This window comes from Sus scrofa, chromosome 15 (genome assembly GCF_054392235.1).
Source record: "Sus scrofa isolate SSC_HxYL_T2T_F1_AM1 chromosome 15, Sscrofa_HxYL_maternal_Yorkshire_Landrace_v2.0, whole genome shotgun sequence".
NCBI classification, from domain to species: domain Eukaryota; kingdom Metazoa; phylum Chordata; class Mammalia; order Artiodactyla; family Suidae; genus Sus; species Sus scrofa.
Genome location: NC_139397.1, coordinates 62,846,193 through 62,863,707, shown reverse-complemented (window position 1 = coordinate 62,863,707; position 17,515 = coordinate 62,846,193). Strand labels below are relative to the sequence as shown.

General features: G+C 53.9%; 1 protein-coding gene and 1 long non-coding RNA gene across 2 annotated transcripts in view; one reads left to right on the top strand and one right to left on the bottom strand.

The window, feature by feature from the left end:
* Window positions 1–17,515, bottom strand: part of LOC146395873 (uncharacterized) — a 979,457-nt gene that overhangs the window by 614,249 nt on the left and 347,693 nt on the right. The window lies entirely within an intron of this gene.
* ZNF703 (zinc finger protein 703) lies at window positions 8,684–13,019 on the top strand. The gene is made up of 2 exons (XM_003133370.6): window positions 8,684–9,157; window positions 10,140–13,019. The coding sequence occupies exons 1-2, from the start codon at window positions 8,915–8,917 to the stop codon at window positions 11,670–11,672; spliced, it is 1,776 nt and encodes a 591-aa protein (XP_003133418.2). The 5' UTR covers window positions 8,684–8,914; the 3' UTR covers window positions 11,673–13,019.

Below are 17,515 nucleotides of genomic sequence, written 5' to 3'. Positions count from 1 at the left end.
TGCTGCAATGAGTTAAGAATCCAACTGCAGAAGCCTGGGTCACTGCAGAGATTCGGGTTTAATCCCCAGCCTGGCACAGTGGGTTAGGGGATCCAGCATTGTCACTGCTGCAGCTTGGATTTGATCCCTGGCCTGGAACTTTCCATATGCCATGGGTTCAGCCATAAAATTTACAAAAAAAAAAAGCAGGTGCAGAAAACTGTGAAGTATGTTGCCATTTGTGTATAAAAGGGAAAGAGAATCTACGTATTTGCTAATATACATACTAGAGGGAGGCTTTTTTCACTGTACATAGCTTGGGAATTCGGCATCATGGACATACACTTCACCATTAATAAATAGTGCATTAAAAAAATAATAATAATAATTTAAATCACTTTTTGGGGGGCCATGCCTGCAGCATACAGAAGTTCCAGGGCCAGGGATTGAATTGACGCCACAGCAGTGTAACACCGGGTCTTTAACTTGCTCAGCCACCAGGGAACTCCTAAATCACTTTTAAAGGGGGCTTATTATGCACATCCCCACTCTGAATGGACCACTATACTTGGATACTCCCAGCTCTCCCTTTGGTTGGGACTCCGCCTCTCTGGTTTCCTTCTCTGAGCAGAGGCTGGCAGAGGGCCACGGAAATAAACACTCCTCGAAATTGTTCTGACATCTTGGAATTTGGTTTCATCAAATACAACCAGTGGTAATTGAGCCACTGCCTGAGCAGCTCTCCCATTTTCTCTAATCATATTTGTTGAAATGAATTTGGAGCTGCACAACCCAGCTAGTTGTGAGCCCAGCCTAGAAAACAGCAAGTTTAGAGGCTTATCTGGTGGGGGGTGGGGGGAGTCATAGAAACATCATCACCTTCATGACTGAGGCCCAGGGGTCAGAAGCAGGTGTGACACCCGCCCTGGGCAACTGAGATGCTCACAGTTTGCCATCACGATCTCCTGGGAGGGCAGTGGTTCCAGCTTGGGAATGCTCAGAGCATGTTGGCAGGATATCTGGGTAGGCCTGGTCCCCACTTCCTTTTCAGGGGCCTCTGTTCTGCTCTTGGATCCAAATGAGAGATGGTACATGAACACATCATCTAGAATGATTCATACTGGCATCCGGAGGTGCTCAGTAAATGTAGTGGAATCAGAATTAACTTGGAGCAAAGTCACTTAAGAACAGTGGGCAGCTGGTACAAACAACTGTGGATGAAATAAATTAATTACAAGGAGATATTGTACAGCACAGGGAATATAGCCAATTTTTTCTTTTTTTCTTTTTCTTTTTTTTTTTTTTTTTTGCTCTTTAGAGCTGCACCGTGGCATGTGGAGGTTCCCAGGCTAGGGGTCCAATTGGAGCTATAGCTGCCGACCTACACCACAGCCACGGCAACGCAAGATCTGAGCCAAGTCTGTGACCTACACCACAGCTCAAGGCAACACGGGATCCTTAACCCACTGAGCAAAGCCAGTGATCAAACCCGCAACCTCAAGGCTCCTAGTCAGATTCATTTCTGCTGCGCCACGATGGGAACTCCCTAGCCAATATTTTTAAAATTTTTTTTGTTTTTTTCTTTTTACAGCCACTGCAGCATATAGTAATTCCCAGGCTAGGCATCAAATCAGAGCTGCAGCTGCAGGCCTATACCATAGCCACAGCAATGCCAGATCCAAGCCACATCTGCAACCTATGCTACAGCTTACAGTAACACTGGATCCTTAACCCACTGAGCCAGGGCAGTGATTGAACCTGAATCCACATAGACACTGCGTCAGGTTCTTAACCTGCCGAGCCACAACGTGAGCTCCTTTATAACAACTTTAAATGGAGTATAATGTATAAAAATTTTGGATGACTATGTTGTACCTGAAACTAATATAATAAGTCAACTCTACCTCAGTTTTTAACATAATAAATAAAAATAAGAAATAGGGAGTTCCCGTCATGGCTCAGCAGAAATGAATCCGACTAGGAACCATGAGGTTGCAGGTTCGATCCCTGGCCTCGCTCAGTGGGTTCGTTGTTGGATCCAGTGTTGCCGTGAGCTGTGGTGTAGGTCACAGACCCGGCTCGGATCTGGCGTTGCTGTGGCTGTGGTGTAGGCCGGCAGCAACAGCCCTGATTAGACCCCTAGCCTGGGAACCTCCATATGCTGAGGTTGGGGCACCAAAAGGACAAAAGACAAAAAAAAATTTTTTTTTGATTAAAAAAAAAAGAGAAATAAAAAAAGAACAGTAGGCAACTAAACTACAGGGTAATGAGAGGGATTTAAGTTAGAGGGAGTTCCCTGATGGCCTACCGGTTAAGGATCCAGCAATTGTCACTGCAGTGGTTCGTGTTCAAAACCTGGCCCAGGATCTTCCACATGCCAAGGGCACAACCAAAAAGGAAAAAAAAAGTTAGAGCATCCTGACCTTTTGTTGTTGTTGGGGGATTTGTTTATTTATTTATTAATGTAATGGCCACATCCATGGCATATGGAAATTCCCCAGCCAGGGACTGAAGTGGAGCCACAGCTGTGGCAGGCTGGATCCTTTTAACCCACCATGCTGGCCAGGGATTGGACCCCCACCTCTGCAGCAACCCAAGTCCATGTAGTTGGATTCTTAACCCGCCGCACCACAGCGGGAACTCCTCTGACTTTTTCTTCTATTCTGCAAAAGAAGCCCACAGATGCCAGAAGGAAAGGGCTGTCTTGACTTTTAGGAACTGGGACTGTGTGCAGGGAGGTGGCCTGGACCTGCCAGCTTGCTCTGGTCCTTACTTGCCCTGGGATCACCTTGGGCCTGTTCCTACCAAGTGACCAAGAAACGGCAATTGAATGAATTCAGTCAATCCAGTTCAATCAATGAAATGAGCTTTTGCCTCACTTCCTTCTCTGCTTCAGTTTCCTCTCTACCATATTCTCACTCCTGGCGACAGGAAGAAAATCATGGTCACGACAACCCCAGCACTCCAGGAAATGGTTGAAGTCATTTGCTTTCCATTCTACCTGCTCTGGGCCTTCCTCTCCCTTGGTCCTGCCCTCGGTAAACTGGCTCTGGAAACAGGCTCCCTGGACTCAAATCCTAGTTCTACCAATTTCCAGCTGTGTAACTTGGCCCATTTACTTAACCTCTCTGGACCTCAACGCTGCAACTATAACAGGCTCAGTAGTAGTCCCTGCCTCATCAGTTTGTAATGAGTTAGTACAGGTAAGGAGCTCAGCCGGTCTGACACACAGTTAAGTCTCCATAAATGCTCTGATTACCTGGGGTAGAACCTTCACTGCCAATCACAGTTGAGACGTTGGCTGACGACTAAAGTATGATCCCTTCCAGCAGGATTTGTAACTTAAAAGAGGAATCTTGAAGGCCCAAAGGAACAAAGTAGTCAGGGGTGACTGCCCAGGGCTAAGGTTGCTGCCAGGGGTGGGGCAGATGGAGGGGGGAAACTTCAAAGGCACACCTATTCCCATCCTCCCCCACCCCCAGCCCTGCCTATCTCCCCGAGGGCTGATAGGAGATAAACGAAACCACTTCTTCAAAGTAGCCAGCTCAAGGACTGGGATCAAACACGTGGCTGGAAGATAAGCTTCAGTCTACATTTCCTTTGTCCATTTCTTCCCACCACTTCTCCAAAGGGAACTCAAGAGGGAGGAAAAGTAGTTAATTCCTCCTTCTTTGATCAAAAGGAGTTCCCTCCCAGCCAGGAGAGCCAGGGAGAGAGGAGGGTCTCTTCTTGCCTTGCTCCAGGGTTGCTGTGTGACTTCAGACTCCCCCAGAAGCTCTCAGAGCCCAGGTCTTTATCTGTCAAAAGGGATGAAAACACCTGCCTGAAATAACTCAGAAAATTGTTGCGAGGTGATGAGCACAAATACGTTTTGGGGGAAAAGATGCTTTAAAGGGCTCATACAGCTGATGTTCTGAAAATTACAAAGTCATCCACCTTTTTACTAATCCACTGAGAGTAGATAGAAATGAAGAGCCCTCGTATGTAAAATTCTTATCTATTCATCAACAAACTTTCACTGGGCACTTCCGGCATTCAGACTGTGGGGATCCGTACCCACCACTTCTTATCAGCTGGGACTTAGGGCAGGTTAGTAAACCTCTCCGGGCCTCCACTTCCTCCTATGTGAGGAGGGGTAACAACAGGACCCACCTCCTAGGGCTTCTGTGATGATTAAATGAGATAACTCCTGCAAAGTGCTTCCAACAGCGCTTGGCTCTCACTGTTGACTGCTGTGATGATGGCTTAAACATCCAGCCAGGCAATAAGAATACAAAGAGGATGAGGCTGATACTTAAGCCTTCCCAGTCCAGCAGGAGAATGGACAAGTCAATAAATAACGGCAGATGCCCCGTGAGGAGTATAATAATAGAACATAATCGGAGCCATGAGAAAACCGGAGAGGGGGCTGCTGGAGTGTGCTTCCCCCGTGGCTGGCTGGTCCTTCTTGCTTTGCCAGTTTGCTCCCACTGTTCCTTGACCCCTCTGGCCTTCTTGTGCCCCTGGGGCTGCGTCAGAAGCTGGAGATGGGTAGACAGAGGAAGGGCTCCGGGTGCCCTGAATGCAGTGCGCTAAACCAGGGCTCCCAGCCAAGGCTGTAATTGCCAGCCGCTGAAAGATATTAAGCGCCCGGGGAGCAAAACCAAGTCCTCGATGAGGCAGACTTTTCAGAGTTCTTACAGCTTGTGTTAAAAAAAAAAAAAATGTAAATAGTTACCCAGTGAGATATTATTTCATGTTGTTGCCATTAGGGTTTGAGTGTTATGCAGAGAGGCGATCGTTCAGGCAATTCCGCCTTGGCGCGGACTGAAAACTCCGCATTAACCCCGCACAGCAAAATCTGCCATCTCTTCTCCCAACCTGACTCAGGCATTTTTGGGGTTTTGTTTTGTTTTGTTTTGTTTTTTTCCCCCTGGGAAGTGAGTTTTATGTAAATTGAAGTCGTGGAAAATACCTATAAATATTCAGAATTTCCTCAAGGATTTTCTTGATGGCTTCTAAGAGGCTTTTTTTTTTTTTTTAAGGTGCATTTGGCTGGAAGCTGGGGGAGAAAGAGCTCTGATTTGGTAGGATTCTGGGGTGGCTTGGGTGTTCTGGTGGCTTCCCTGGTGGTGGGAGCCTCTGCCGGATATAGGTGTGCAGGCTGGAATGTTCTCCAGAGCAATGGCCCCACAGAGGCAAATGATGCTGTTGAACACAGCCCTCATTTACCTGAGACTTTCTTGGTGCCCAGCACTAGATGTGTGACATGCATTTTCTGTTTGGGGCTCCCTGACTCTGAGGTGGCCACTCTCAGGTTTTATACATGAGGAAACCCAAGTTTCCAGAGGTTTTCCTGCCCGGGACCCACCACGGCATTGTGGCTCAGAGGCCTGGCTCACTGAGACCTGACTCCAAGTGAGAGCTCTGCTGCTCACTGGTCACTTGCCTTTGGGTAAGTGACTAACTAACCTCTCCAGCTGTAAATGGAAAAGATAACAACAGTAACTAAAACTTATCAAGAGCCTGACACACCAGGTTGTAATTCCTGACCACATTGGCAGGGGGAGTCCTCACACAGTGCTGGCCCCTGTCCTGTGGTCCTGGTGCCATCCCTCCCAGGGCAACCTAGGAAGGGCCTGGAGAGAAGGGGAAAAGGCCCCTTAGCCACAGAACTGCAACTTTTCTGCAAGGGGGTGGCTTGTGTCCTGTACGACAGTGTCTTCTTGCATGGCCTTCTCAACCACACCCCATTACCCTCAATAAAGTCAACCCAAGTAAAAACTTAGCCTGATTCTCTTGCAGGTGACAAGCCACTCCTTTGGACACAGTCCTTGCTTTAGGTCACTAGAGCCCCACTTAGGACTATGCAGGGGTCAGCATTTCAGCTAAGTGGATGTCAAGTACTGGTTGTAGGGAGTTCCTGTCGTGGCTCAGCAGTAATCCACCTGACTAGTATCCATGAGGATGCAGGTTTGATCCCTGGCCTTGCTCAGTGGGTTAAGGATCTGGTGTTGCCTTGAGCTGTGGTGCAGGTCACAGATGGTTCTCAGATTCTGTGTTACTGCAGCTGTGGCGTTAAGTAGGCAGCTGCAGCTCTGATTCGACCCCTAGCCTGTGAACTTCCATATGCCTCAGGTTTGGCTATAAAAAAGGGGGGGGGGACTGGTTGTAATAACCATCTAGTGTCTCTTAATTAGGCCTCTGGCCTGGCTAAGTATGGTTTTCCATTTTCCCACCTAAGGTGACTGGATGGGTCCAGCCAAAGGGGCCCTGCTGCCCTCACCAGCACCCCAAAGGGAAGGGTGGCTCTACTCCCTTGCTAGCACTTTCCGGGAAGGGGCAGCAGGCCTGGTCTCCACCTCAGTGCTGTTTGACACCTCCTCTTCCTAGTGATCAGCTGTGAGCTAAGGGAGTGAGGATTTCTAAGGACAACATGTGACTACCTGAGCTGACTCCTCACCCTCCATCCTGAGCCTGGCCTTCCCATCCCCACCTCCTCCTTCCTCCCTTCCTTTCGTTCATTCCTAGGCCTCTTCTTCTCTTTTCCTCTCCAAATAGAGAGTAAATATTTTATCACCCTCCATTCTTCACCCCATTCCTGCTGCCTCCTGCCCCTCTAGTCCTTCCAAACTCCTAAATGCCTTTGTCTGTCTCCTCTCCCCTTTGTACCCAACTGATTCTCCATTAATCACTCCCAACACACATCTGCTTGGGCCCTAGCAGGAGTTCTTGGCTGGCACTCACAGCTGAGCTGGTTACAATCATCAAGAAGGGGTCTTTCATCTCTTCCTGTCTCCAAGGGTGCCCCTCTTCCCAGTTCCTCCTCTAAATGCCTACAAAGGCCCACCCTCTTCCATTCTCACTTCCTCTCTCTGCAGAGCAGTCTCCCAAAGGCCAAATGACCTCTAAGACTGAAGCAGCCCTGCAATGGACATTTAAAATTGGTGTTGGCAGTGGCAGGGACGTTAGAGTACTCAGAAGCTGGCACGAGAAGAGATGGGGGGTGGGGAATAAGGACAACCACAATGAAATAAGTGGGCCCCCCCTCCTTCTGGTACCCCTCTTGCTGCAATATGGAATACATCACCCAGTCAGGACATCCCCTGGCATTCATTGTAACCTAATTTTACCAGGATGAAAGTTAGGGTAGGGAAAGCCTGTGTAATTTTTTAGAGGTCTATGCATACTGTCTAAAAAACAGACGCATCCAGGGAGTACATTCAGTTGAGCGTATGACGGATAGGGCCTGGGAGTGGTGCCTGCTGCCTCCTTTACGGAACATGATAAAGGTTCGTGATTGCTATTTGTTATTTCCATGACAGTTGTTTCATTCTGTTGGAAGGACCCCTTTGAAATCATCTATCCCCGTCTTGGTTCTCATGTGATCGCAGGGCGTTGATCAACGAGCAGCAGAGTCAGGGACGGGTAGTCCTGGAGCAATATGCCCCGAGTGACAGGCCTGACAATCGGAGTGATGGATTCGAGCTGGGAAAGTGGTACTCCAAGCGAGGCAGTGACACCAGCGCGCCTCCACTGGTCGCTGAGAGCACGGCGAAGTGGTCTCCCCGGAGGCCAGAGCACAAAGACCCAGGTTCACCTTCTGATCCGCAGGCAGGGAACCTTAATGATGTCGAGATTAGGTCTATGTAAAATCTCTGCCCGGTGCGAGGCTGGCAATGCAAACTTTATTAGAAAGGCACCAGGGGAAGGAGGTGGAGTAGAGGAGAATACTGTTATTTTTAATACAAAGTTTTTAACTCCGAAATTTCCCTGGGAAATTTACCCCCTCCCCAGCCCCGAGAGAAGAAAACATGTGGGGGACGCATCTCTAGAGTTTGTATCCGGGTGCAGCACTTAGATTCCCCCAACCCCCAAATAGCAGCAAGGCTCTGTGCCGTGAGAGAATTTTATGCCTCTAAGCAGGACATTGTAAGAAACCTGAAAACACACTCAAAAACATCGAACCTATAAATCTGTGCGCCGGCGGCGCGCACAACCTAGGGAACAGCGCCTTATCGCAATCATTTCACCCCCTAAGGGAGTCCTCAAACTTGCAGGCTTCGGACAGGACTGGCTCAAAGTTATTGGAGCGCTTTACCCCGCATCCCGAGAACCGCTGCTGCCTCCGGGTCTCGAGCGCTTCCAAATGAGCCCACCCGGGAGAAGCCAATTAGGGGAAGAGAGCTGGACCGGAGCGGAGCCGGAGCTGAGCCTGAGCAGAGCCTGAGCAGGGCCGCAGCAGAGCTGGGTTCCCGAGGCACGGCCCGCCCCCAGGCCGCCTCGGGGAGAGGCTTGGACCTGACTGTAAGAGAGCCAACGCCGGGAGCTCCTACCCCACCCCCACCCCAGTCCACCCCACCCCAAACACACACGGCCTGAGGGTGACTGCCCCCGCCAGCACCAACTCCCCGCGGTGCGAAGGGAGAGAGAACAGAGCGATAGGGAAGCTAGCGAAAGACAGGGCGCAGACCTTGGGGTCACGGAGAAGTCCCCTGCTCTCCGGGACCCCAGGGTAGGGGTGGCCCAGTTGGGGGGAGGGGAGGAGTGCGGAGAGTGGTAAAGGCCGAGGCGGGAGAGGCGCGCGCAGGCGAGGCCCCTTTAAGGCTCTCCCCGCCCACCGGCGGCGCCGGCCTCCGCCCGCCGCTCTCCCCGCCCCGGGGTCCCGGCGAGAGCTGCGATTGGGCGGCCGCGGCGATCCCTTTGAAGTGTGGCTGCCGATCGCGGCTATTTGACGTGCGGCTCGCGGAAGGCGAAGGTTTTTGTGTTGCTCGCCGGGAATAGCGGCGGCGGCGGCGGCTGCAGCGGCGGCGGTGGCGTCGGTGGAGGAGGGGTGGAGGCGCAGCGGCTGCTGCACCGCGCTTGGCGCTGCGGAGCGAGCCCACCCGCCGCGGGAGCTCGCCTCCCCGGTGCTCCCCCTCCCTCCCCGCCCCCCCAGTGGCGCTGCCTCCTCCAAATGAGCGATTCGCCCGCTGGATCTAACCCAAGGACACCCGAAAGCAGCGGCAGCGGTAGCGGCGGAGGCGGGAAGAGGCCGGCGGTGCCGGCGGCGGTGTCTCTCTTGCCCCCGGCGGACCCCCTGCGCCAGGCAAACCGGCTCCCCATCAGGGTCCTGAAGATGCTGAGCGCGCACACCGGCCACCTCCTGCATCCGGAGTACCTGCAGCCGCTGTCCTCCACTCCCGTCAGCCCCATTGAGGTCAGTCGACTGGTCGCTGCCAGTCCAGCGCCGGCCCCATTCCGCCCACCACTGCCGGGCCCACGGCCCTGCTCCCTGCGCCCTGGGGCTCGGTGCGACGCTCAGGTCCGGCCACACTGGCGGACGGTGTGAGAAGGGACGGAGAACAGAGGGATCAGAGCCCACACGGTTCTCCCTGGGCTTTTCCGGAAAGGTTCCCCTTCCACACTCGCCTTTCGGAGCTACATGTTTTCTCCCGGATTGGGTTTGCTCTTGGAGTCTCCACTGGGTCTTTTACTTTTCCTCGCCACCCAGTTTCCAGGCCGGAGAAGATCTCTCCTGGGCCTCTCCCGCCCACCTCTCTCTACCCGGGTTTGTTCTCTTTGAAGCCGGATCGGCCCGGTCCTGCTCCGCCTCTGTCCCATCCGGTTAGAGCGCACTACGCCCCGGCACTCCCGATCCCAGGTCTTTCTTCCTCCCACTTCCCTGGGTGCCCTCCCCGGGAGGGAGGGGCTACCAAGAGAGCGCCAACGGCAGCCCTAGCTTCAGAACGCGCTTTTCCCGGCTTCTACCCCGCGGCGCCACCGCCTGAAACCCGTCCTAAGCGAAGTTACCCAAACTGAAGCAATAAGTTTTTCCCTGGGCATAGACTAGGGGGAGATTCGAGGGCAGGGGGCGAGTTACAGGCCCTCCCTCAGCCCTGACTCCAGAGAAGTCACCTTTGGTAGACTACTTGCACTGCTCTTTTCCCGGGACCGGTGGCGCACTCCGGGGACACCGAGAGCGAGGGATCTCACCGGCCGGCAGGGTTAGCGCAGTTCCGCCCAGCAGCCCCGCCCTCGCTCTCCAGACCCTGTCCCCAAGGTCTTCTCGCCTCGTCCCGCCGCCTCGTCGGCTCCCCTCGCCCCCCCCCCCAGCTTCCCAGGCACCCCACTTGTTCACTCTCCCGAGCGGTTTCTCGTCTCACCCCCCTTCTCCCTCCCCTTGCCGCTGTCTCCCACAGCTGGACGCCAAGAAGAGTCCTTTGGCGTTGCTGGCCCAGACTTGCTCGCAGATCGGCAAGCCGGACCCGCCGCCCTCGTCTAAGCTCAACTCGGTAGCGGCGGCCAACGGGCTGGGAGCAGAGAAGGACCCCAGCCGCTCCGCCTCCGGCGCCGCCTCCGCTTCTGCGGCTCTCAAGCAGCTGGGGGACTCCCCGGCCGAGGACAAGTCCAGCTTCAAGCCCTACTCCAAGGGCTCCGGAGGCGGCGACTCCCGCAAAGACAGCGGCTCCTCCTCCGTGTCCTCCACCTCCTCCTCCTCCTCCTTGTCCCCAGGAGACAAGGCGGGCTTCAGGGTCCCAAGCGCCGCCTGCACGCCCTTCCCCCCGCATGGAGCGCCGGTCTCCGCGTCCTCGTCCTCATCCTCCCCTGGTGGCTCTCGGGGCGGCTCCCCGCACCACTCTGACTGCAAGAACGGCGGCGCAGGCGGCAGCGGGGAGCTGGACAAGAAAGACCAGGAGCCCAAGCCCAGCCCGGAGCCTGCGGCCGTGAGCCGCGGCAACGGTGGGGAGCCGGGCGGGCACAGCGGCAGCGGCACGGAGGCCGGGGCCTCCGGGCGCAAGTCGGAGCCGCCCTCCGCGTTGGTGGGGGCCGGCCACGTGGCGCCGGTGTCGCCCTATAAGCCGGGCCACTCGGTGTTCCCGCTGCCACCCTCCAGCATCGGCTACCACGGCTCCATCGTGGGCGCCTACGCCGGCTACCCGTCTCAGTTCGTGCCTGGCCTGGATCCCAGCAAGTCCGGCCTCGTGGGAGGCCAGCTATCGGGGGGCCTGGGCCTGCCGCCGGGCAAGCCCCCCAGCTCCAGCCCGCTCACCGGGGCCTCCCCGCCCTCCTTCCTACAGGGATTATGCCGAGACCCCTACTGCCTGGGAGGCTACCACGGCGCCTCACACCTTGGAGGCTCCAGCTGCTCCACCTGCAGCGCACACGACCCGGCCGGGCCCGGTCTTAAAGCTGGGGGCTATCCGTTGGTGTACCCCGGGCACCCGCTACAGCCCGCCGCGCTCTCGTCCAGCGCCGCCCAGGCTGCGCTCCCCGGCCACCCGCTCTACACCTACGGCTTCATGCTGCAGAACGAACCGCTGCCGCACAGCTGCAACTGGGTGGCGGCCAGCGGGCCGTGCGACAAGCGCTTCGCCACCTCGGAGGAGCTGCTCAGCCACCTACGGACCCACACGGCCTTGCCCGGCGCGGAGAAACTTCTGGCCGCCTACCCTGGGGCCTCAGGCCTGGGCAGCGCCGCTGCGGCGGCTGCGGCCGCCGCCTCCTGCCATCTGCACCTCCCCCCGCCCACCGCCCCCGGCAGCCCCGGGTCGCTGTCTTTGCGGAGTCCACACACTTTGGGGCTAAGCCGGTACCACCCCTACGGCAAGAGCCACTTATCCACAGCTGGGGGCCTGGCCGTGCCGTCCCTTCCCACAGCCGGACCCTACTACTCACCGTACGCGCTGTACGGACAGAGACTGGCCTCAGCCTCCGCTCTCGGATACCAGTAACTACAGCCCTGCCTCTCTCCCCAGCCTCCCCTCCCTCCCCCACCTCCCCTCCCCCCCTACTCCCGCTGCAGCCTCCGCCACTGCTTATCCTTGCTGGATCCCCCCCCCAGACCCTCTTCCCCACCGGACTGTGTATTTATTTACTATAATGTTAGCTTACAAGCTGGGAATATAAGTGCATTAACGGCCCACACGAGTCAATGGTATGCAAAAAGTCTGTTTCCCTCTAAATAATAATATTAATTACACGAGTAACTACAGGTTCCCCCGCCCCTCTTCCTTTATTTTCTGCTTTTCTTTTTCTTAGATGTAAGTTTTATTTTTTTTTTCCTTTTGCCTGTTTTGTTTGTTTGTTTGTTTTTTGATTGGTTTGGTTTTCGGGGGAGGAGGGAGAGTGGGGTTCTTTTTGTTTTCCCTTCCTGGGGAATTCTTGCATGCTTCTTAACCGTTCCAACTACATTTCCTGCTTCTCTTTCCCCTTCATTCCTTCTTGTTTCCGTCCATTAGCGGTTCTGTTGTTGGTTTTTTGTTTGTTTTGTTTTGTTTTTTTCCTTTGTACAAGTAACAGAGAGGAGATATTTTTTGTAAGGCATTTGGGGGTGCAGGGAGCGGCCTTGGGAGCTGGAAGTCTTGCACCCTTGTAGACCCGGAACTCAGCTCTGTGACTCCTCCCCGCCCACTTTCTCCCCGCAGGATTCCTGAGCTGCAACCTCCCCACCACCACCCCCAATTAGAGTCTGGCTCCCCTGTCTTGCTCTGAGCAAGAGTCAGTGGCCCTAGAGGCCTTCTACAGAGCCTTCCCACTTCCAGACCCTTGCTGTCTCCAAACACCAGTGGTCACACTGCCTGCTGGTGGGGGACCTTGCAAGGACTCATCTTACTCAAGAAAAAGTCCTTAGAAGGCCCTGCTGGCATGAAACTTTGCTCTTTAGAGTTTGCGAAGTGCTTTTCTAGTCACTGTTTTTCTCTCGGTCATCGGCCCCTGTCCTGGTGGTAGGGGCTGGGTCAGTGATTCTTGCTAGATCCTTCCAAAGCAGACCCGTGGTAATATCGAGCTGGTGATACAAACTTGTTAGCTGTTGGGGGGGAAGGTGGGGGAGTCAGGGAGCACGGGGATCATAGCGGTCCCCGCCCCTTCCCACGCCTTACCCAACAGAGTCCCCACAGTTGCCGTGGGCTCCCTCAGTCATTGGGATTGAAGACTCGCCCCCTGGGTCTTCTCCCAACACCCTCCCTCCCTCCTGGTCTTCGGCAGCCTCGCGGGGCTGCGGGGCCTGTTGGGGATGAATAGAGCTCTCCCTTGGTAAGACTTATTTTGTTAATAAATGGAGTACTTGGCTATATTCACACCCTGGTGTGTTTCTTGCCTCACCCACCGTCCCATTTCCAGACACCTTAGCAGATGCTCTTTTATTCTTGCCTAAAATACCTTATGGTTTCCTTCTCAGATTTCCGTTCAAGGACGAGTTTAATGCCTTTGCTCAAGGAAGGAGGCGGGGGCGGAGAAAAAAACAACTTCTGCCAACCCATTACAAATAACCTAAAACTGCGCCCCCCCCCCCCCCGCAACTTGGTTACTTAGCGCCTAGCCTCATTTCAAAGGACTTGACATTTCCTGGGAACAGGGTGGAGGGGATGTGTAAATGTGGGTTTTCCTCTGGGTCGAGATTCGAGGTACAAGGGGCTGAGAAGGGATCCAGGGCCCAGAGACTTGGTAGCACTGTCCCCAGGCCCTGCGGGTGAGCAGAAGCGACGTGCCTCTGGCGCCACCTGGTGGCAGAAGGGAGAGACTGGCGTCAGTCCCGACCTCACCATCCAAGCTTCGAACTCCAAATAGGGTTTCTTTTCCCCGACAGTGCCTTTTATACACCTGGAAGCCAAAAGGTAAAAGCACCTGCACAGAAGGGTGCTTCTCAGGTTTGGGGGCTTCCCAAGGCCAGCGCTAGATTGTAGATCCCAGTCATCTGCGCCCCCAGAGACTGCTCTGAACGGAGTTTGGTTTTGCGGAGAAGGCAAGGCTTTTTAGTAGATTACTCGGGACCTAGAAGCTACCCTCGGTCCTTGTTTTCTTGAGCTCACACGATTGACACCGGCTTCCGCATCCTCGGGCAGGCGAGGGTTGGGGTGCTCTTTTGCGGGATGGTCGGAGAGGGCCGAGGCACCTCCCCACTGCGCAGGGTATTCTGGGGGGCGGGGGAGCCCAGGGCCTGCGCGTAATCTCGGGTGCTAACTCGTCCACTACCCCCGAGCTTGGGGAGGGGGAGAGGCGCCCCCAGAGGCTGGCACAGCTCAGCTTCCTGCTGCGGGACGCAGGGCGCCCGCCTCTCCCAGCATAGCGGGCCAGGGCGCCTCGGCTCTCCAGAGCCTAAGAGCGTGCGGGGCCACCTGTTAGGCGAGCCTTCCTCGCCCCCTCCTGGCGGCTCTCCTCTGCGTCGGCGCCGCGAAGCCTTTGGAGGTACTGTTGTTGATGTTTGTGTTGTTTTGCTTTGCTTTCTCTGTGAGGAAAGCCACTTTGGGGGCATTTCTGCTCCGTAAATTCTGTCCTTTTGAAACGACCATAGACCCAGAGGTCAAGTGCAGAAGGAGGAGACAGAGATGCTTTCTCTGCGCGCTGTTTCAGCCTACAGCCGGCCCCAAACTCCAGTAGAGAATCACAGGGTGGGCATCAACTTGGACCTGACAGAACCTCAGCGAAAGATGTTTTCGCGGTGGTGGGGGAGAATAGTTTGGGGGGTTGGGGTACCCCTATAGCTTTGTTACTGGGCATAATTCCTTCACTAATCAAGAAAGCCCCAGTCTTCTGCAGAAAATGGCAGTGCCGGTGCTCCAGCCGACTCCGTGCGTCTCTGGGGAAAGGACCTGGACCGCTGGCAACGTTGCGAGCACAGAGGGGGCTGGGCGGTGGGCAGCGAAGTCAGGGAGAAACTGCCTGGGCTGGAGAAGTTGCCCTGAGAGCAGTGTCCTCGGGGTCCTCCTGGGAAATTATCCTTATCCGACGTCTCAGAGTTCACATCGGCTGGCCGGAAGCTTTGAAAGACGTGAAACGTAGTAACTTGACTTTTCTTTTTCTCTGTTGTTTTGCACTCGGTTATTCTCTTTCCCATCTTCCCTGCCTCTCAAATCCCCCTCTTTCCTTCAGATACCTTTTTTGGTTGGCTGGTTGGTTGGTTGGTTGGTTGGTTGGTTTTTAAGGGCCTGCGCAAACTGCTGGAACTTGCTCCCTCTGCAGGGGAACTTAAACTTTTCTCTTTCTTAAACTGTGGACTTTAGACCTTCCTATCTAAGGACCACAGAGCTCTGCTTGTTGGCACAGGAGAAAGCAGACTCTCCATAGGGCAGAAGAAACTTTTTTCTAGGTGTTTGGCTTACACTTGAGGTGTGAGAATGCCAGTTAGAAACTCCTCAGAGGATTACATTTCCTCCCAGAAAATGTATGGCCTTACAGACCTGGAAGGGTGCCTTTGGCCTGGATGGAAAAGGCCGTCCCCCACTGCATTGTGACACCAAGAGCAGGCATTGCGGTCCGGAGCAACCCACTTCTCACCCTCATATGTCAGCTTTCCCTGCCGTAAATGGGTAACCCTCCTAAGACAGGCAGCTGTTTTTATTAGCTTGTGGTGGTGGTGGTGGGGGGACTTTGTTACTTTCAGGAGCTACATTCTCACCAAATAAAGTTGATGTTTTAGGAGTTCCCATTGTGGCTCATCGGGTTATGGCATGGGGCTAGTATTCATGAGGATGTGGATTTGATCCCTGGCCTCGATCAGTGGGTTCAGGATTCTGTGTTGCCACAAGCTGTGGCATAGGCTGCGGCTGCAGCTCTGATTCAACCACTAGCCTGGGAACTTCCATATGCCACGGGTACAGCCCTAAAAAGCAAAAAAAAAAAAAAAAAAAGTTGCTATTTTAATAGAGATAATACCCCCACCAGCTGCTTATTTGCATAGGTCATTCACCCGGCAACTGTAATCTTTGAGAATCAATTCTACCTTCCATCTCTCTGTCTCCTTTTCTCCTTTTCTTCCTAACCTTTCTCGCTTCTTCCTCATACCCTCTCCCAAGGCACCAGGAAGAGTGGCGGCCACAGAGCCAGAACCTGAGACTCTGGACTGTTCCTGGCTCTAGGTCCTATTTTCACACCTCCTGCCTGGTTATTTTTGTCGTTTCATGGGCAGCAGGAGGAGGGCAGAGGGAGAGGGAAGGAAAGGCCTGGTGTACAGGTTTGACAGAAACGGAATTTTGTAGTGCAAAGTTTTTCACTTCCCAGTCATTCCCACACTTCCTGCCCCAAGTCTATCCCCTGAGAACCCACAGCCCAAGTAGGAGGTGTGGGGCCCTCTGCCACTTTTATGCGGCCATCATTGCCTTCACCTACCCAGTGTCCCGGGTTGTACATCTCTCCATATAGGAACTAACTCCTTCCTGATGGGTTTTCCTTGGAATCCATCTTCCAATAATACTCTGGCTCTGTACTTTATTAATCATTCTGGAGGGGAAGCGGCACTCCAGTTTTCTGTTTGATTTGATTTCATTCATCCTGCCTTTTTGCAAAATAGATGGTTGAGTGCATCCGATAATGTATGGTTTAATTTGAAGCACTATGGGTTTGAATTACCATTTTCATAATGCACTGCGCATTAATGTGTTACATCATTTATAAAGAGGAATGTGCTGGGTTTCCAACTTTCTCCTGAAAGCCAAAGTCACCTCACAGAAACAAAGCCAAAGCACATGGACGCATCTCCCGACCTCGCCGCCAAGGAAACTCTCTTGCCTCCCTGACCCAGGAGAAATGGGCCAACCCCATTAAACTCTGCCCCCCTCCCCCATGAGGTTTTTGTTTTCACATCATGCAGGTGGGTGTCAAGGTTTAGAGGGGAACTTGCCCGTGGCTGTCAGTGGCAGCACAAAGCTCCCCCTCATTACTGCGCTGCAGCCCAGCCCTTTCGAGGAGACCTCCAGTAGATGGTTCTCTCTCAACCCTGATCCCAGCGCTCCCTCCCCAATGGCTGTAATAACACCAGCTGTCTGTTACTCAAACTCTGACTGAGGAGGAAAAAGCACTGATTATCCAAATACAGTCATTAAAGGGGAAATGTGTTTTTAGGACTGTCAGAGTGATTAATGAGGGCTAGCCATCTTTGCAAATGCACTTGTTTAGTCTAACTGGCAGCTTCTATTTTCCTATTGATTTATTGCAGCCGTTGCCCGGCCTCAGTGTGTGCGGAGTCAGGGCGCTTCACAACTGTGCCCTGTTTAAACAGGAAAAGCATGCACCATTTTGTCCAGGAGGGAGGGAGCAGCCAAAAGTCTCTCCTTCAGTTCGGTCTCTAGGGCCCCAAACCAACAAAGAAGACATTAAAAACCTGCAGACCAGAGAAAGAAGGAAACCGCCTCCCCTGGTTGGCCAGGGTCACTTAGTTCCAAGGTCAGCGGAGGCACAGTGTGGCCTCTGGACAAAGCCTGCCCTATTGTCACACTCAGCATGCCCTCACCCCCTCCTCCAGTCCCCCCCAAACCAGCTGTCAGGCACTGGGTCCAAGGACAGGAAAGGCCCCCGGCCCAAAGGGGCTGGTGGGGAGGGGGGCTGTTGGGCTCTGCCAAGCTAAAAACAGAACCAAAGCAACCCTGCAGTCCAGGAGCGAGAACAAGGTCAGGTGTTTTGTGGTAAATTGCCCTCATGGTTCATCTCAACTCTTTTTTTTTTTTTTTTTCCTTTGGCCACCCCCATGGCGTATGGAGTTCCCAGGCCAGGGCTCGGATCCAAGCCACACTTTCAGCCTATGCTGCAGATGTGGTAACAGTGGATCTTTAACCCACTGTGCCGGGCTAGGGATCAAACC